This window comes from Macrosteles quadrilineatus, unplaced genomic scaffold, assembly GCF_028750875.1.
Source record: "Macrosteles quadrilineatus isolate MER2022 unplaced genomic scaffold, UCM_ALF_1.0 Scaffold_8__2_contigs__length_117827958, whole genome shotgun sequence".
In the NCBI taxonomy this organism is placed as follows: domain Eukaryota; kingdom Metazoa; phylum Arthropoda; class Insecta; order Hemiptera; family Cicadellidae; genus Macrosteles; species Macrosteles quadrilineatus.
The window spans coordinates 23,943,401-23,964,422 of NW_026542601.1; the positions used below are offsets into that span (position 1 = coordinate 23,943,401).

Here is a 21,022-nt window from a genome sequence, read left to right on the forward strand (position 1 = left end):
ATTACAACTACACATAGTGTGGGGTTTAACATACAAAAACTATAAACATTTTTTGTTTTAAATATTATCCACACGAATAAAAATATAAAACGCGGTAAATCTTGAATAGATTCAATGGCTTATAAATATGTAAAAATTTGAAGTCATAAATCTAAAAAAAATTTTTATTTATTTTTTTTTTACAAGTAAGTTTGTATCAAAATACTGTATTGAAGTCAATCCAGTAAATCTTACGTATAAGTTCAAATAGTGCTGTGGAGTGGATAGGTTGATACAGATTAACGTATATTATTTGAGCAAACTAGTTTATTTAACAAAGCGTTTTACATTTCGGAATGCACGAAATTACTTTTATAATAAGCCTGTGGTCGCTGATGCACCGTTTGTTAAACTTTATTTCAAACAAAGGCTGTGTAGCATTCCAAATAGTGAGCATCCTCTAGTGAGTTTTCCAAATATTGATTTCACCCATGACAATTAGCTACTGGAACCCATGAAATAGGTTTACGAGAAACTGTTCAAAATTCAATCATATAGGTGATGAGCCAAACCTATTTAAATATTTTAGGAATGGCATTGTAAACATAACATGACATTTTATACACTGAGAATACTTTCAATGTTAGACTATCTTTTTTAACAACTTTTTTAACAACCACTTCTGACCAAGTAGATTAATTTAGAAATATTTTTTTATTTTTTTATTCTGTAATATACAATTTATTATTTAGTTATGTCACGCTAGAACCTCAGGTTTTCTTGTAGATTCCATCGGATTTGCCTGGAATCAAATGTTATTGACCCAAGAGTAACTGATTCCTAGTTTCAACGTAGGTTTTTTTGAAAATACCATAAGTAAAATGTGCAAATAAAAAAAAAAATAAAACTCATATCAAGGTACAGGAATAAGGTAATTTTAAAATACTTTTAATACTATTCGTTTGACGGTTAAAAACCAGTAGAATGTTTCAGCTGTCAATAATTAACTTTTTGATCAGCATAGTATGACTTGTCATTATTTAACCTATAATTAAAAAAATACGTCAAACAACACCTTTAATAATATATTTAAACTCAAAATGTTTGCTCACAAGATGGTATGGTTATTTGTGTAACTAGTGGGCGAAGTGGCACTTTGCTGCACACGGCGAGTGTGGAAAGTTTATCAAGTGCAGCAAAGGCAATTTGCACTCGTGTTACACATTATATTTTTCCTACAGTTATTATTATAATAGTTACTCTTTCAACACTACTAAACTACTAAACAACAAGTTTTAGGTTGGGTTAAATCCAAGCGTTGTACGAAATGGGAAACACTGCAACAGCTGATCGTAGTCGTAGTATCTTTAAGTGTTGCCAACCTATTTACAAGCGTACATGGATTACGTACATAATAAAAACACGCTGTTTTGTGTTGTTTGGTTGGAATACTGGTGTGGGATAAAGTACAAATTGTGCGACAAAGTAAAAAGTGTGCAGCAAAGTAAGTAAATTCATCAATTAGCAGCTTTCTGTGCTATAATCAGTGCAAGGAAGCCCACTTTGTCTGGCGACTGTAGGAAAAATGCATATAAAAGATGTCATTCGCCTACTGGATATTATGATTATAGGAGTGTCCAATCATAATCGATCACCACTTAACATATTTTATACGTGTGTCTTGTGAGTAAACAGTGTAAGTGTAAATATATTATTACAAGTGTTATTTGACGTATTTTGGAACTTTCAGCTATCAATAATAGATGTTTAAGGAAATCATGATAAAATGATTCATGAAGAAACGTCAAAATAAATATTTAAGAATTATTTCAGGCGAGTCTTTCCTCATCAAGTTTTAACAAGCAGGACAAACTTAGTTTAAAGGCCAGAATGTATTGTTAGACCCAATTTCCCCTTACAACGGTTTCTGAACGTTTTTAAATTGAAATATCTCGCAGTTCATTATACTTCTTCATTATTCCTTGAAACTGTTGTCTACCTTTAATCACGAATCTAGTTTTATATTAAGTTGCCACGTATAAAATTATTATAATGTTAGAATTATTATTATATTATGTGTAAGGGTGTTAGGGAGTATAATGACAAAATCCTGGATGAAAATATGTTATATCTTATATTTCTATCTCATACTCTTCTTTCTTCACTATTATTGATGAAGCAGATAGTATTTCAAAGTCTTAGAAATCCCTTTTTCTAATAATCGTAATACATTTAGTTTTATGAGAATTTGTGAGAAAACTGACTTGATGTGTAAAACACCTTTTTTCTCATTTTGAAGTAATCTGTCCAAGATATGAAAAATGATTTAAAATCTTTTGTTTAGCTTAAATTCTCTACTGGCATTTAAGAAAATCTACCCCAACATCAACACTGAGACTAATAAATAATCATGTTACATGTTCTAATCCAAATTACCAATATATGTGCTAAATGAGCATATATACATATAGTGCCACACAATTGATGAAACTCAACAAATGCCAGCCAATCATTATTTACCTTTATCATACCTTTGTAATACCTTTATCATTATCTATGCTTTTGTAAACTGTTTGCGAAGAACAAAAAGAATACCATATATCTTGGATTTTTTTGCCCAATATACGGATTGTTTCGCTCCCTCAAACACCCAATCATGTAGATTGTAACGCCATTTTAATAGTGGCAATTTGTAGATTTCAGTAAACGTTTAAATTTGCTCTATTGATACTTCCAACCTTTTACTGGACGGAGAGTAGGCTACTGTAACATTTTTATCCACCGGACGTTTGTTTCTGGACGTCATCTAAAATTTACAATAAGAAGATAGAATAATATATCGTTCTGTAAGATGGACAACAAAGATAGTTCTAAGAGTGGCGTTCTCTATATTTAATAAGGTGAAACATATGTAATAGGGAAGTACTTATCATTTACATAATAACTACAGACATTTTATAGGTAACGATAGATAAACCATGAGATATCACTTGAAGGGTCGGTCTCTATTCCTGGCAAAATTACATAATTTTATCGTATACATTATTTGAAACCGCTTTAGTGAATGGAAAAATTTACTTGCCTATTCAGTAGTTTTAGAAAATACATTTTAAAACTCTCTGTCTAAGCTTTTACTTGTTTAATGCTTACCTATCCAAAAACCTGTATTTTTATATATAACGAGGTGTTAGCCCGTCCTACGTACGGGAATTCAGTAGTCAGTTAAAACCGTGTACAATTCAGATCAGCTAGTTTACACATATAAAGACAAAGTTTCTTGCAGTTTTCATGTGAAAAATCCTCTTGTAAACAAATGTTGTGTGACCAAATATGTTTTTATTCCATCATAGGCCTATACGATATGCATTTTAAATCAGATAATTTTACAATAAAACAGCAATTCTGCAATTTTTACGATGTGAAAAGCGTTGAAGTGAGATTTTGCAGCACATTCGCACAGACGCACACTGATTATAAGTAGCCTACAGTAAAGAGAGTAATAGTCAATTGAGAAGTGTATAGACTTAGTCAACGATACCACCTTCCATAGCATACCTGCCTCTTCCATAATTATTATCACCACAATACAACTACTATACACAATTTCCAGTAGGTCTGAATAGAAACGACCTAAAAATAAAACGATAATATCCAATAAAATTCATAGTACACATAATTTAACTTTGGTGTCCTAACATCAAAACTAATCGTCACACCTATCCTTTTATATCAATTTCACTGCATTAATTGCTAAATAAATAAGTGTAAACAAAGAAAAGTAAAAACAATAACAGTTTGTTTTGAAACAGCTGTTTGGTTCAAATAACATTCATTTGAAAAAGAACTGGTCACATATAGCAGGAATATAAAAAGTAAACACGCTAGTAAAGCTAATGACGTAATTGTCAATGTTTATCATCCATACCGTTATCAGTTCTATCCTTGATAATTACCCACCCTCATTGAATAAATGTACATCGTAATTTCCCATATTAGTTAATTTAAACTACAATATATTCATAGTTGAAATAAAAGTGATATTTTCACGTTTGGGGGCGCTGATATAGGCACCCCCAAACGTAACCACAACTGAACATGATTTCATAAAAGGATGGTTTGTCTAATTGCAGTATCCTAGGTCAATGTTGACGTTGTGTTCAAGCTATGTCATCCATCTGTTTATCTTTGTATAAAACTAAAACCCGGCTGAGGTTGTGGTGGTAATTTAAAATCGTGATTCCTAATTATTCTTGATCTTCTTACTATGACATCAATATTTCCGGGCCTAATCCAAACAAAGTTAAAGCAGACAAACATTAATTGTAAACAGAAAGCTACCATGAAGAATTAAAACATGTAAACATTGTTATTTTTCTAATCTTTCCTTGAAAAGTGGAGCAGTAAAATAATTTGCATTTATCCTTTTTTATTAAGACTCACGTGTACAGAGCCTTGATTTGTACTGTGGTTTAATTAATTTTGGTCTAAACTATTTTAAACTGTGGTCTAATTATCTCTACTAATCTGACTTATTTCCTATAATCAATGACAAAATAAGAGTAAATAAAATAACCTCATAGTTCCATAGTTTTTATTTAACCAGCTGTTAGTTAAAACAAATTATATTGCTCTAAAACAAATCGAAGATTACAAAGACTGCTAAAAAAATAATTTGAACATCCTAGTATTTTACTATGTTTATTTAATTAATCTGTCATTCTTTTACAGAAGAATTGAACGGATCAATGATTAGCATTACACATAGTATAAATAAGTCAACCATAAGTATGTCTTGACATTTTTATCCAAATGCTGATTTTGTGACACAAAAGCTGAATGTTTACAGCTATTATGTTAAGCAAATTATTTTATGCCAAAAGCTAGTTTAGAATCTTAGCGTCGGCTGCTAGACTTTTTAAAAATTAAAACTTAATTTCTAAAAAAAACTGGGACCCTAAACTAAAATTATGGCTTTGACATTCCCTAGTTCTCAAAATTATCTTTCTTTCAACACAAAAATCATGAAAATCCGTCGAGTGGTTGATTCAGAATCATGAAATTAAAATACACTGTTTCGTTTTAATATTATAGATATTTATTCAAATGGCTATTTGCATTTTTCTGTAAATGACAGTTTACAGTGTTTGGGTGTTTCAGGCCCACGTCGCGATGGAGCGGTAGCCGCAGTGACGGTGGATGGACCAGCAGACACTCCGGTACACTGAGTTGCTGACGTCACAGGCCGAGGGATCACGTGATGAAGAGGGAGGAAGTAAACATGGCGACGAACGAAACTACCGGGATGGAAATGCTCAATACAGTATGTGCTGCAAGAATTGTACAAATCCGGAAATGCAAAGAATATTCGCGGGTGACACTGTGTGCACGAACAGTAGAAAGTTTAGTTGTAGCGGGTTACTTACAACGGAGACTGAACGGAAACCCCAAAACGAGTTGTTTTATGAACATTTCAAGGCTGAAAACCCAAAAGCTGAAGAAAGGAAGGGCTTTGATGACACCAAGTACGAACTGTTGTGCGATGTGTTCGTCATCAGACGGCACAAGTGCCACACCAGGACTCACGGTTGGTGGCGAACTGTGTTGTGTGCGGTGATACTAGCTCAGCTGTGTCTGATGACGTCATGCAGGACTGTGAGGACCAAGTACGGTGACGTGTCAGGTGTGATAGTGACCCCGGACAACAGGTATCTGGACGCTGTGGAGGTGTTTAAGGGTATACCGTACGCGACGCCACCCGTGGGGAGCCTCAGGTTCATGCCCCCAGTGAGTGGTGCTATGTGGCAGGGTGTGAAGATGGCTAACAGGTAAGACAACCATCAAAAACTAATCTCAATACACCTGTACAGGACAAAATCTAAGAAGGGGTGCATTTTTTTACTGCACTTGCTCATTAGTAAGAAGGGTGTCTATGTACAGACTAGAGCCCATTAGTTGGATGATGCTTCCTATGCACATCTGGAATATAATTTTAAGAATACAGAAATACTAAAGAATACTTACTGAGATTCTTATTCTTTTCTCCGATTATTTTACCATGGAGTGTGTCATCTTCAGGTTCAAAACATAGTTAACTGTAAAAATTGTATTTTACAATATTATTTATTGCTACTATGTAAATTAATAAAATACAATATCAATGTTAATTTTAAAGGTTCAGCCCAGTGTGTCCTCAGTCACTGCCTGACGTCACCAACGACACGGCTGCTCTCAGGAAGATGTCCAGAGGCAGACTAGAGTACCTCAGGAGGATGATACCCTACCTCAGGAACCAGAGTGAAGATTGTCTCTACCTCAACGTTTATGTGCCTCATGTCGTGTTGGGTAAGCATTATTGTTCATTTATTTGGGTTTCCCTGAAAAAAATACTTCAAGACATTTTTAATTTGCAACCTTGAAGTTGTGTTTCTGATTCTTGTGTTTACCACCACTTTAACTATCCCATTGTTCCAGGAGACCCTCGGGAGCCTGTTCCCTTATTCCCAGTCTTGGTCTACATCCACGGTGACTCCTACATGTGGGGTGCGGGCAGCCTGTACGATGGCTCCGTACTATCCAGCTATGGTGGACTGGTCGTCGTCACCCTCAACTACCGTCTGGGAATCCTAGGTAAGCTCAATGTTTTGGTAGGCAGGTGATATATCTTTATTATTACTTACTTGGGAAACTGTTCGTAATAAGGATATACAATAAACCTAAAGAACATTGACGAACTCATCTTAGTGTCTCTTAGTAACTCGATTGAAACTGCAGCTTAGTTGGTGTATTTATTTAAAGCCAAACAGTAGTTTTGTAGTGTAAAATGAATTACTGTGTAGTTTACCACTGACTAAGATCAGCTAATTCTACAACCACTTGTTAAAAGACACCTGGGGCCCATTTCATAATAAACTGCAAGTTACAAGTTACAACTTGTAACTTGTTATTTCCATTAGATTTGCATTGGGCAATCAGCTGATTTACTAATAATATTAGTTTGTACTTTATTATGAAATGGGCCCCTGGTTTTAGTTTTAAACCATCAAAAATAATCGACTTTACTCAGGATCAAACTGGCGACCTTCCAATTGCTAGCAGTTGAACCATTCAATGGCCTATTTATCTGTGTTACAGTTATATGGTCCTATAACAGTTACCAATCGCAATACCTAAGATCCTTTAAAGCCCGTGAGTGATTTATCCAAGTGTTTCGCCTGGGTTGGCCAGAAAAACACTCATGATCAACGACTTATTGAGAATACTTTTGTTTTTTAGTATCAATTTACAGCAGTGTTTGAGATAATACCCCCTTATACGTAGTATGGCACTACAAACCTCTTAAAAATATAAAGGCAAAGTATGTTATAAAAACATATCTAACACATTTTGTAATCAATCTCTAATATGAAAATATGTAAGGAATTTTCGTACAAAAATGATTTTTAACCCTATTTTGAAGAAAGTGCTCAAACATTGTTTTACGACAATATTATCCCTATGCATTTTTAATCCAGGTAATTACGGGAGAACAAGGTGATTTAAATGGAAACGAGTTAAGAAGTAATGAATATTAATTGAGTTTAATACGGGCTGCATTTAAGTCTTCTGTTCAGGTAATTTAGAGAATTGGTATTCTCTCGAGTCCGGCTAGTGTCTCTAAGCTTTATTCAAATGAAATCAAGGCGTTTCCAAACTTTGTTAAGACAATTGGCATTCCTTGATTGCAATCAGAGCTAATTATTTTTAATTTGCACTCATCTTACAATGTTTTGATTGGGATTTTTTTAATTGTTCAACCTGCTGCAATTGATTTACATGCATTCAAAATGATTGTTATTTTATACATTTACTTTAATATAAGTGCATTAACTGCATACTAAAGGTGTTATGTGTTACGCTGTAGTCTTGAAAAAAAATCTACGTGGAATAATATCAATCTACTATGTGATTAATGATGATTTACAAAATAAATTGATTTTGATTATGAAGCTAAATGGGTTATCTCTTGAATGTTGTTTGTATTGACTTTATTGCTAAACAATATAAAACCAGCAATGTCAGAAGAATAACTAAATTAACACCAAATCTATTCTTATATTTGGAAAACCATTATTAAAACTGAATCATAAGCATGAATATTAATAATATGCATCTAAATGAAGATAATATATACAATTAATTGTTAAAGGGAATAAATCAATAATATGTGTGGAATAACGGTTGTTCCACCTAGGCTACCGAGAAATAATGTTATTTATCTATTTGCCTTTTATTGTATTATTTTGGGAAAACATTGAATCCATGTAGTAAAATTTATAAAAACCGTTTATTATATCTATGGTCATTCATAAAAGGATTCTAAAGGATATTCTCTAAGGATTCTACGTAATTATCCTCTTTCAGGGTTTCTCAACACCAACTCCGGACCGTCCAACTTCGGTTTGATGGACCAGATAGCTGCGCTACACTGGGTTCAAGAGAACATCGCCTCGTTCGGTGGTGATCCTAGGAATGTGACAGTGATGGGGCACGGCACTGGGGCAGTGTGTGTCCACCTTCTGGCGACCACCACGGCGGTGACTGAGGGTGAGTGCGGGGAGGGTAGAAGAGGAGGTTTACAAAAGGGATGGAAAAGGAATTTTAAGTCTAGGAAAAATAGACAATTGGTAAGAGAATAATGCCTTTTGGAATGTATAACGATGATGAAAAATAATAGCTAAGAAAAAATTATTCTTAAACTCACATATTTCCTTGTTGGGTCCTATGGTGATTGCCTATTATAACTGTTGTTCCTCTTATTGTCTTAGAAGAAAGAAAGAAAAGAAAAAGTGCTTTAATAACACAAAAATAAACTGCATAAATACATATCAACTTATAACCAAACATAATCTTCTGGATAACAAGAACAAAATTAACTAAAAATAGCACTTTTGTGCTCTTATGGTCTTACTAATAAGTTATAAAATATAAGTTTATGGGATCCAACCCATCCCTGAGGGTGAGATTTTGTTAGTGGATGAGATAAAGATAAATATTGAACTAAGTAATAATATATTAATTAGTTATGGGTAAACTAGATAATGCATTACCCCTTCGCCTCTACCTTGCTTATAAATCCCCACCCACATGTTCCAGGGTCACTATTCCAACGGGTGATACTCATGTCGGGGTCCGCCCTGTGTCCCTGGGCGCTGGTCCGTGATCCCCTCAAGTTTGCGAGGCAAGTTTCCCGCCACGCCGCGTGCCCCTGGGACCGCCAGCTCATGACGTGTTTGCGTCAGCGGCCGCTAGAGGTGCTGACGTCCGTTCCAGCTGACCATCCCCAGTTTATCACCGCGTTCGGCCCCAGCGTGGACGGTGTCGTGGTTGGTGGCAGACTCAGTGACGAGGGAGAAGGTGAGGACAAAAACCAACAACTTTTTGTGAGGACAAAAAGGTGAGGAAGGAGGGAGGGGAGGACTGTTCGTTATCCTTCAGGATGAACTTGATCAATTTCTATCATACTCGGTCTTTAACGTAACAGAAAATTCGGCATTACTACCATTGAATATTTACCATAATATATGAGTATTTTTGATAATAATTGAATATTTGATCATAATTGAATATTCTCTAACCAACGAAGAATTTTGTCACCGACATTTCAATCTGGGAATAGAAAAAAGTATGTTTTTGCATATAGTACCAATTTTGCAACTTGTTTGTGGTGAAATACAAAGGCTCCTATAGTTCTTTAGTCAAGATTAACAGTGCAGGCCTTTGACTCCATAAGATATGGATGGATCCTTGTAAATTTTTTTTTTTTTTTTAAGATATTGCCAGTTATTGTCTTAAGTAGCATTTTGGAAATAGATCCCAGGTATCCAGGAAGGGTGAGGAAAACTCTATTCCCCTAACAGTCTTAAGAAAGTGTTGCAGGGGGAAAGACTCTCTACATATTTTGGTTAGGAAAGCAATATTACTAATTCCACGTTAATTTGGGTAAAAAAAAAAACAATTAAATCACCAATAATTTGTAATTCCTACACCTTTACTTATAACACTTGTCACGCATTTGATAGTGAGTGTCACGCTTCAGTGAGACAAACTGATGGTTTCAATTAAAGAAATGGTTTAACTTTATCTCATCTACACATGTTGTTTGAGTTTCTTACCTTATAGAAATGTCATAAAACGTGATTGCTAAGTTCAAATTTCTTTCTTTTCTCTCAAAGCAATCCTAGTTTTAATCGGGAACCCTTAGTGATACCAATTATCGTACAAGGTGATAGTGATAATTCGAAGTGACTGAAGAGCTTTTCCTCGATTTGCAGAAGACCTGTCACCAGCCCCACACCATATCCTGGGCCTGCTGCGACGCCCCCTGGTAGCAAGGTTATCCAGGTACCCTCTACTTCTGGGGACAGTCAGACTGGAGTCCTACTTCGCCTTCACAGCTGACGACGTGCAATACGGCGTCGAGCCTGACAGGAAGGCGAGGCTGATGAGGACATTCGTCAAGAACACTTACAGGTGCGTCTCCTTAGTGGTATAGCTTCCATGTGAACTGTTATTTATGTTAACAGAATCCTGTTGAAGTTAATAACACATTGATGAAACGTATTTCACCTCAGGTATCACCAGTCGGAGATCCTAGCTACTGTTATGAACGAGTACACGGACTGGGAACGTCCTGTACAACATCCCATCAACATTAGGGACGAGACGATGGATGCACTCAGTGACGCTATGGTGGTAAGTAGATAAAACACATACTTCTATTACTCTCAATCTACATTCCAAGCCGATTCATATTCTGGATTATCATTCTAAGCATGTTTGTGCCACATATTGATTTATTCTACATTATACATCCGTATATTTGAATCTCACTCTGATATCAATAAGTTTGACCTATTTCCTTAAATAATCCGTTCTCTGGAGGGTCGCCCTATTTTACACTCTGTGTTATATATCACACCCAGTCTGACTTATTTCTTACTGAATTTCTCTCTATCAGCTACGTTTATCCTCAACTACATTTTATATGAAACACGATATAAAGTTTGATGTTTTACTTTCAAAATTAAAACTTTTGTGTTCAGGTGGCTCCGATTGTCCAGACAGCAGACCTACACTCGTCAAGTCGAGCCTCGGCTTTCATGTATGTGTTCGACTATCAGACTAGGCTGGGCGACTATCCTCAGGTAAATAATTTAAGTTGTCGATAGACCAAACCTAACCGAAAACTATTGCTGAAATATAATCCTTAATTTAGTTTGCTGACTTTTATAGGTTAAATTTACATGGGAAAATTTAGATTTAATATAGACCTATGAATAAAAAACTTTCACAAATTTGTCATGTGAATTTTTTTTTTATTGTATGTACAATCTTAGATTTTTAAATATAGATTCAGAATGTATAACCAAATGAAATAAAGTAGTTGAACACATTACCGTGAAATGCCCTGAGGGTTTGGGTTGAATAATTTCGTAATCCAAGGGTCAAGCGTCAGAGGTAATTACCCCCAGTTAGTTAGTTAACCTTGTCCAAACTCTTTTCCTCCCTTTCAAACAGTTTTAAAGTAAAATTACTTAGAGCGAGTAATAAAGCTTCTTTTTAAAACTTGGATAATTTTTGACAGATCGTTAAATTGAGATAAATACTATTTAGGTAATTTTAAGGTTAATTTTAACTTTATTCTTGTATAATGAGGCTACAAACGGAAATTCCCAGCTATCTCGTTACTTTGTAGTAAAAACTAAAGACATATTAAGATAATTATTATCTACGAATCTTTGTATAAATTAAATTCCTGACATTTTATGCTTATCACCAAGCTCATTTTGGACTTTTGCACCTAGGATGAAACAAGTAGGATAATTCAGCATCATCTTTAATAATTAATCAATTATGTTCCTGTCAAGCCCCGCTTCTTTTGTACCAAGGCTGCTAATTATAATCAAATATCAGCCTAAAAGAGACCCCAAAAGACTTAACTTGACTAGCAGGCCCTGTTAGTGGATATACAATTATTATCAGGTGTTGCAGCTGAAAAATTTCAACGCTACTGTACCAGCAATCTTATCCTAAAATGCCTGCCATACTGCCCATATCACGTTAGACTTTCCTGAGAATAAAATTTAATTTCTCCTAGGAATTTGCGTTTTATAACGTAACTGTACCGGTGCTGCTTCCGCTGTTGCTAGCGGCATGATCATGTACTTACTGACAAATGGTACTTGTAACGTAAATAGAACCCTCGTCATTTTGGAATGTTAACCATAGTACAAAGTCAACTACATAACTCAGAGTCTAAGTATTACAGACGTTGTAACTTATTTGTGACAGAAGCAAGGCTGCGTTCATGGAGAGGAACTTCCCTACGTGTTTGGGGCTCCGCTAGTCTCCAGTATGATGCACTTCCCTCGGAACTTCACCAAAACTGAAGTGCAACTAGCTGAGATGACCATGGACTACTGGACCAATTTCATAAAGACCGGGTAGGTTCCAATTTATTCAAATAACACTTCAATAAAACTTTTCTTTAGAGAATTTATCTAATATAAAAATCTAAATTTTAGTTTAAAATAGTGCCGTAGTTTTAGCTTGAATGCCTGTATCGAGGAATATTTGCAGAAAAAAAGGACAAGAGCTTCCAAAACGCATCTGTTAAAACTACGAATTCTTGTTTCCCCATACCACACGTAAACACTGATTAATCATTTTGAGTAAAAAATAGAACACATAATTCTGCAGAGTAAAAACATTATTGTATTAGAAATCTTAGTTGTATCAAAGATTCTTTGACACAATAGTCCTCCTAACTGATGATACACCTGCTATAATAGTATTTGCGGGTTTGACAGCACATAAACGAGCAAAAGCTCGTTTTTTAGGTAGGTAAAATAACCACTTAAAACTTTTCTGGTGTTTATGTTCTTTTTACACGCTTAAGATATTAATTATTTAAATTGTTCCTGAAACTGTCATGAATGAGACCTGTGCAAGAAAATAAATTAGGATTAGTCATAAGAATAATCGCAATAAATTTGATGTGGATGTTTGGGTATAATCAGGAAAATCTAACTGAATAATCCGTTAAAGCTGTCGCCGACTGCATCCCTCTAGATAGCCCAGGTTTAGCATAACCATGCAATATACATTGCCATTATGATTCGATACTGTTGCACCTGAGAAACATTACCATAGTATTGGTCTTGCATTGAATGTTACTCGATTATACAATATCAATATCCCATTACAACAGATAGAACTACTAGGTTTGCCAAGTTGAGCACATTATAGTTTATTTGTGTGTGTTTATGCATAAGTCATTATTTAATTTAGTTTGGTTGTTAAGCATATTTTTTATGTACCATGCTCTTTAAACATGATTGATTTTGGTTTGTAAATTATGTTGTGAAAATTAAATAACATGGTTAGGGTGTTCAAAAAATATGGGGACATAATTTACGTAGTGATTTCTTGGATCAAAATAAGAAGAAAATCAAGAATAATTTTTTTTCCAAAAATTGCTTTGTTAACCAAGAGTATTTTTTTATATAATCATTTTTATCTCTAGATTGTACCAAACTATCTTTACTTTATGAAACTTTGTATGTATGTTAATAATGTATACCAATATGTATGTTAATATGTATAAATGTATAAGGTAAAAGAAATCCTAGTAGAAAAAAAGATTATTTTGGTCCAACTCTTAAATTTAAAATGCCGGGAGATTTTAGTATTTATGAAAAAATGGCTGATTCTAAGCAAAAATGGCAATTACAATTGTTATTGTGCATTACAAATGTCCTATGAATCTAGTGTATTCATAGTTTAAATGTTTGAATGGAAAATAGCCTAAATATCACGATTTGTTTCAATAAGGCATTTAAATTAAGTACAACCTTACTAGCTTAACCTTATTCTACCAATTTTTTAGTAATTTCGTTATGCACCATAACGAAATTACTCAACCCATTTCAAAAAACCTTTAAGGTATTCAGTTATCTTAAATTTTTAATATTACTTATATCTGTCAGGGAGATCAATTTACATGTCTATCCTGTTACTGTATTTATAAGACTATATCAATGTCTGTACAATATCAAGTACAACATGGCAGTGACTACCACAACGGAGCGAAAGTTGGAACGTCAACAACAGTAATGGAGAAAAACAATGTCCGAGAGTGAGTTTGGCAAATTGTAATGTACGTTCCGCCGCCGCTCATAATTGGAATGGCTCTGTTTTCGGCTTGTGTGAAATACGACTCTGCTGTGTGGGTCAGTGTTATACACTTGAGGGATTTCGATATTTACCCTGGATTCTCTCTGAACTAATGACGAATAAAATTACTGTGAAGAAACGAGAAATATTTGCCGGGAACTGGAGAAAACACATGCAACAAAAATATATTTTTTTTTAACTCACTAGTGGTGTATATTTTAAGTTTTTTTCTGGTCTTTGTCCGGATGAAAAAAGGAATAGATATTTACTGAAAATGTCTAAATCATTTAATGCATTACAAAGATCTGACGAGGAATTTAATCAACATAATAAAAGTTGAAATCCAAACAATAATAATAAATAGGTATCTATGTTTGGAAATATAATAAACTAACACTAAAAAAAATAATTCAACACCAAAAAAAAAATAATGTAAATTTAGGTTTTCGTCAAGAAAGTAAATGTAATATGACGTTTTTTTTATTATTGTACAACTAGGCGAGTTGGGTATCAAATCAAATACAACTATGGCCACTACAAAGTACAAATAATGTACACAATGTGAATACCCAAAAAAACTAAAGCCGTTGATTACAAATAGTATGTACACTAGCTTCTATTACGCTTTATAGACGAAAATGTTATACAACAAGAAACGCGCCGATCACCCGATCATAAACATAAAAAGGCCAACTAATAAAACAGTTAACCTTTCTCGTCATCATTAGCATTATTCACATAGATTAATTGCGTCCTTCCAAACCTCTCTGCAAGTGAACTGTCTTGTGAACCTATATAAGACGAACTTCTGTGTCTCACGTCTCACGTCTGTCAAGATTTTTGTAACTTAATTACAAGTTTTGGGCTCAACATTATGCTAAGAGACGAAGTAACTCGACCCAGCCTTTTAAATATGCTTGATGGTTCGTGCATTGACAATTATGTAACCAATTTGCATCCCTCGAGGTGGAAGGCTACTGTTATTCCGACTACGGCGTCTGATCACTACATCGTAAGTTCGTCTATGTGTTTGGACTTGGCTCCTGCTTCCACACAGTCACATCCTCCGAGGTCCATGGGTGCGTCACAGTCCAGGCGCAGGGTGTCAGACATTAACGCTGGGGTTTTTTGTAATCATATCAAGGATATAAACTGGAATGAAATCTACAGCGCAGATTATGTAAATACTAAGATATTGTTATTTCTTAATCTAGTCATTATTTTTGTAAATTGTTGTTTTCCTTACGTTAGGCCTAGATCTGCTAAACCACGCAAACACATTGGTAATTGGTATACTGGTGAACTTAGGAAGTTAAAAGAAGAATGTTTGAATTATTTTTATCTAAGTAAAGATACTGGTTGTGAAGCTTTTAAGGTTAGGTACAAGTTATTAACTAAGATCTATAATAAGAAAGTAAAGGAAAGCTAAGTTATTGTTCAATAACTCATGTAGTAGTTACTACATTAGTATTATTACAGTTAGTAGTAGTATATTTCTAATGCCTGCAACAAGCCCAGGGTAATGTGGAATATTATTAGAAAAAATATCTCAACAAATGAGCGCCTATATGTTATATTACCAGATGTTGATTCACCTTTAAACTCAGAAAATTTTAACTCTTTTTTTGTAAGTAGTAGTATTTGATCTCTCAAGGGCCTTCGACACTGTGTCTCACAGTGCTTTGCTAGGCAAACTAAAGTCATTTGGTTTTTGTGATAATGCCGTGTCTTTGATTGAGTCATATCTGAGCAACAGATTCCAGGCTGTTTATTTCCAGGATTCACTGTCAGAGCTTAAACACACTCCCCACGGAGTGCCACAAGGGTCCATTTTAGGCCCCCTGCTCTTCATTATTTATGTTAATGACTTACCTTTTAATGTCCAAAGTAATGATGTTTCATGTTTTATGTATGCAGACGACGTGTGTTTGAATATCAAGTCTACTAAGTGTATGCAGGACAGTGTAATTTCTGAGTCTGTTAAAACAATGTCCGACTGGTGTAAGGCCAATAAGCTGTCTCTTAACGTAAACAAAACTCAAAATCTGGAAATGACCTATGGTAACTCTAAGAATTCTCAAACTCCAGTCAAATTCTTAGGTGTGATGATACAGAGCAACCTAAAATGGTTTTCCCATATTGATTTTATCGCTCCAAAACTCTCCAAAGGAATTTTTATTTTAAGAAATTTAAAATCAATTGTTTCTCCAGATGTATTGTTAACTGTGTATTTTAGTTATGTTCATTGTCATTTAGTATATAGTGCCATTCTCTGGGCTAATTGTAGCCATGCCAACATCTTGTTTGTTTTACAAAAAAGAGCCATTAGACTGTTAAGTAATGCTCCCCCACGTAGTCATTGTAAGCCTATATTTAAGAAATTGTCTGTGATGCCCTTAACCTGTATTTATATTTTTCAATGTCTGTTATATGTTAAAAACAACTGTGATATTTTACTTTATAATAAGGATGTGCACAAGTATGCCACAAGGAATTGTAATAATTTAAGAATAGATCAGTGCCTTTATGCCACCACTCAAGCTAGCTTCAAATATAGGTACCGCTACCAAATTGTACAACAAGTTACCAGTTAAAGTTAAAAAGTTACCATTAAATGTTTTTAAAGTAGCCATCAAGAGAATTCTTCTAAAAAACTGTTTTTATAAAATAGAAGATTATTTTGCCTCAACCTTAGATTAGTTTTAAGTTGTATTATATTGTTGACGCAGCCTATACACTATTGTACTTTTCACAATTTGTGTCTATGGAATAAAAATGATTTGATTTGATTTGATTTGATTCATGGGGTAGGGGAAATTCGTATTATTGAGGTATTCTTAATAAAGAGGTTCGTTTTATCGAGGTTTAATACTGCCGTTATTCGTCTTATAAAGGTTTCTTTATGCTCAGGCACGTACCAAAAATGACTGAAGAAGGAAGAATGATGGGTGGTGATTTCATGCTGAGACAAGCTTCTGTTTGTTTTGAAAACTACTTACTATGGAGGTTAAGATCATGAGAAATTCGTCTTATAGAGGTCGCAATCATCTTGTAGAGGTTTTGTGATAAGAATATTCGTTGTATAGAGGTTAACCAGTCCGAGCCCATGTCACAAACAAATTTGTCTTATGTAGGTTCTAACCATACTAAGTTGTATGGAGGTGTTTTTAGCATTGACCTTTATGAAAGTTTCGACTATTGTATATTGAAAAGCAATACTTGTCCAGGAGCCCCAACACCGGCCACGACACTGAAGTTCCTAGACTGGAGCGGCAGAGAGGGAAGATGCTAGAGTGGCAGACATACGACAAGGTCCACAAGCGGTACCTCAACTTGGGTAAGTGTTGTAACTAACAGTGTGTGCAAATATACACTGATGTATGATCTGTAATTTAGAGCGTTAACAACATCCTGATGTGGGCTCTACAAACAGTCGTACCTCAGTCAATCCCGTTGACGTTAATAACAAAAATGGTAAATAAATTTTACGCAGATTAATTTCAAACCATTAAATAATGTGATGTCTAAGTATTTATAGGCCACTCCCTTAGAATATTTGATTGCAATACAATTTTTAATGATTTAAACAAATGTCCTGTTAATTCCGATGTACACATAAAGTAGGTGAACATATGGTAACTGAAAAGTGTCTTTTATCCAGACATGAAGCCCAAGATGAAGAACCACTACCGCGCGCATCGTCTGTCGTTCTGGCTCAACTTGGTGCCTGATCTACACAGACCTGGAGGTGACGTTCCTCACTCGCATCATCAGCTGGACCCTGACGAGCGTCCGCGGCTGGTGGACAAGGTAAACTACGTAATCACAATATTGCATGTCATCATTGGGGAATGGCCCATAACGTTGGGTTACTTTCGTTTTCTGCCTCGTCAAATCTCAGGGTTAAAGTTTAGAAAACAAAACAGTGTGAATTTATCACAAATGTTGGTATGATCATAGTACGAAGGTAAATGTAGATTAATCGATGTGTTAACAAAATTTTATTCGTTATAGTTGGTTAGGTTCAAGGTTTAACAATCTTTTTGGTTTTGTGAATGGAAAAATTCTTTTTAAGAGCATATTTAAAAACTATAAATATAAATCATTTCCTAGATTGCGATGGTATAAAAAAACGGTATGGTTTTTGTGATGGGTAAAACCAATTATGAAAGGAAACAATAATAAAGGATTCTAGTTATGAGTAGATAATCTGAAACATTACGTTTGAGTGAAAGGAACCCCCATATTTAAGTGATCCACTTAATAGTACAACAAAAGTTACATGAGAAATTGTTTATGGTTGGATTGTTGGTGTTGTCAATCCAACAGTTCATCGTAAGGTATAAATTGAAGGTCATTGGTACAGTATTTGGATGAGCGAACAACAAATTCCCCCGTAACATGAAGTTAACTAAAACTTATGAGGTCTCCTAGGTTGTAACGCCTCCACCGTCCAGACCTCCACCAGCCCCCGGTGACTCCGACGTCCCTCTCTCCCCGCCACCTGTCGTGGTCGCGTCCTCCGCCTCCAAGGGGTCCACCCAAGGTCACCGCCCCTCGCATTTCACCGCACCCACCGCTCTGCGCGCCACCGTCGCCGTAGGTGGCATTCTGCTGGTGCTCAACATCATCGTGTTCCTCGTCTTCTACCGCAGAGGTCGAGGAGTGAAGTACAAGAGAAGATCCTCCTCTAGTGCGTCTGGCGATAAGATGGAGAATGGCGGACCAATGTCTACCATCTGTGTTACTTCTGGTAGGCCTAGGTTAAATAAATGTGGGGACAATATGAAAATGACGTTACCTTTTCTAATTGTTTAACAGTATTCTATTGAAGACCAAAAGTATATCCAAACACATTGAAAGAATGTGATGCTGTTTTTTATTACAACGCGTGTCATATCCCCTATCACAATAGGCTGAATTGTTAATCAAGCAAATCAAATATAGAGAATGGATAAAAGCCCCGGAACAGCTAATAAATTCAACTAATAATAAAGTTAGAGGTACAAACACAACTTTTTTAAGAAGCAACCTAGGATTAAAATAATTTCAACACATAATTCAGTGATAGGCCTACGCTACCCACTTAGGGAGACATTCCGCTAGGTCTGAAGAAAATCTTAAATTTAAACATAGGTTCATATGCACATCTAATTAAAGATATTCACCTGTAAAATAGAATGTCACAAAATTAAACTCAAACGGACAATCCAGTCGAAAATGGCAGCCGTTCAATGACTTTTTGAATCTGTCATTTTGAATCTTTGAACAGCTGCCATTTTGTACCCGGTTGTTCTTTTAAGCTCATATTTTCGGAATTGTATTCAACTAATTAATACCTTAAATTTGATGTGCATATCGACCTATGCTTACCCTAATTATTTTCTTCAGACCTTTAGTGGAAGCTGGATGAACCTTCTTCATCTAGCTTTGAAAATTCAAGAAATCTTTTAACAGCTGTCACATTTGACTTGGTTGACCGTTTGAGTTCGGGTTTACGGCATTGTCCTTTAATATCAAAGCCCTTTAATTGTATATGCAAATAAACCTCTGCCTACATTTAAGACTTACTTCTGACTCCCAGTGGGCCGTCCCCCTGAGGAGGTAGCGTATTACCGAATAATGTATTTAAATAGTTTAAATGCCCGATTACCGTGTACCAAGTTTTGTAGCTCTCTCTTCATTATTATTTGAAATATTTAACTGCCCCAGAACTTTTTTACACCTTGTATACATACTCACGACTCGGTGAGTTGCTCATTCTACTTGGTGTTCTTATGTAACTGGCTACAGATTATCAATGTGGTACTGTAACGTTTACGTTTTTATCTTCTTTTTACTATTCAAAAGAGCGCTACAGCATCTATTAGCCTATTAAATAACATTATAGTATTTAAAAGTAATGAACTTGGTGTTAATACAACTAAGAACCACACACTTTCATTCCTTCACTACCATAAGTACTGATACCATCCACAGACATCGTACTTATTAATTAAGACCGTCAAACAATTTCATTACTCCTGGAAGCTAAATCTTAATCCACGTTCAATCTGAATTACAAAAATTGGTGAATCAGCATCAAATCGTATTTGTTTGTGAAGATCTAAAACACAAAAACGTTCACTTGGGTCCACCTTAGCTGGATGTTAACCTACACAGAAAGTATATAAAGTCTCACAGGCAAGGAAAACATACTATTTAAAATATCCCTCAACTTATGGGCATTCGATAGTTATTTGACCTAGGGTGATTGGTGGTACAGCAGGGTATTGTTAATACATTTGTGGTGACAGGTGCTACAGACTTGTCGTCAGTAGAGACCAGACTCACCTTCACTCCCGTGCTGAGTGATTCTCTCACAGACTTGAGAAGCTTCACTCTCCCAGCGCCTGAAGCATTCCAGGGTGAGTGGTGATCAAATATTGTCAACCACTCAATATCCGTTGCCATCAAGAGTTTATTTGGTTTAAACATTATATTGAGGATTTATTGACGTTCTTAGTGGCAACACATAAGAAATTATAAGGTTCTATACATAACACAAATACCAAAAGATTAAAACTAACTTACTGCTCCAAAGTTTCGAAAATTGATGACACATATACCAGAACACCAATTAAGATTTATTATCAATGAAATAATAAAACCTCTAGATCATGCATGCTGAAAACTTAATATGTTTATTTCAATCAAAACAAATAGTTTTCTTATATTTCAAGATAATTCAGTGTTTATAAATAAGACTGTGTGTTAGCAAAAATGTTTCATTTCAAACATTCATAGTTTTAAGTATGTAAAAATTGCACTCCAAAAAATGTATCTAAGC

The 21,022-nt window shown here is 35.0% G+C and overlaps 1 protein-coding gene across 1 annotated transcript; it reads left to right on the forward strand.

Moving 5' to 3' along the window:
• The first annotated feature begins 5,175 nt into the window (after nt 1-5,175).
• LOC129000267 (neuroligin-2-like) lies at nt 5,176-19,793 on the forward strand. The gene is made up of 13 exons (XM_054427228.1): nt 5,176-5,804; nt 6,152-6,321; nt 6,451-6,606; nt 8,380-8,562; nt 9,112-9,372; nt 10,290-10,488; nt 10,590-10,710; nt 11,061-11,162; nt 12,310-12,461; nt 17,421-17,530; nt 17,855-18,003; nt 18,628-18,946; nt 19,759-19,793. Exons 1-13 carry the CDS (start codon nt 5,176-5,178, stop codon nt 19,791-19,793), a joined length of 2,586 nt encoding a protein of 861 aa, XP_054283203.1.
• Nucleotides 19,794-21,022: the final 1,229 nt, after the last annotated feature.

Excerpts from the sequence above, each read along its gene's own strand:
- LOC129000267 (XM_054427228.1), top strand. The coding sequence starts at position 5,176 with ATGGACCAGCAGACACTCCGGTACACTGAGTTGCTGACGTCACAGGCC. Across the intron at positions 10,711-11,060 it reads CACTCAGTGACGCTATGGTG|GTGGCTCCGATTGTCCAGAC; the intron begins GTAAGTAGATAA and ends TTTTGTGTTCAG. Across the intron at positions 12,462-17,420 it reads ACCAATTTCATAAAGACCGG|GAGCCCCAACACCGGCCACG; the intron begins GTAGGTTCCAAT and ends ATACTTGTCCAG.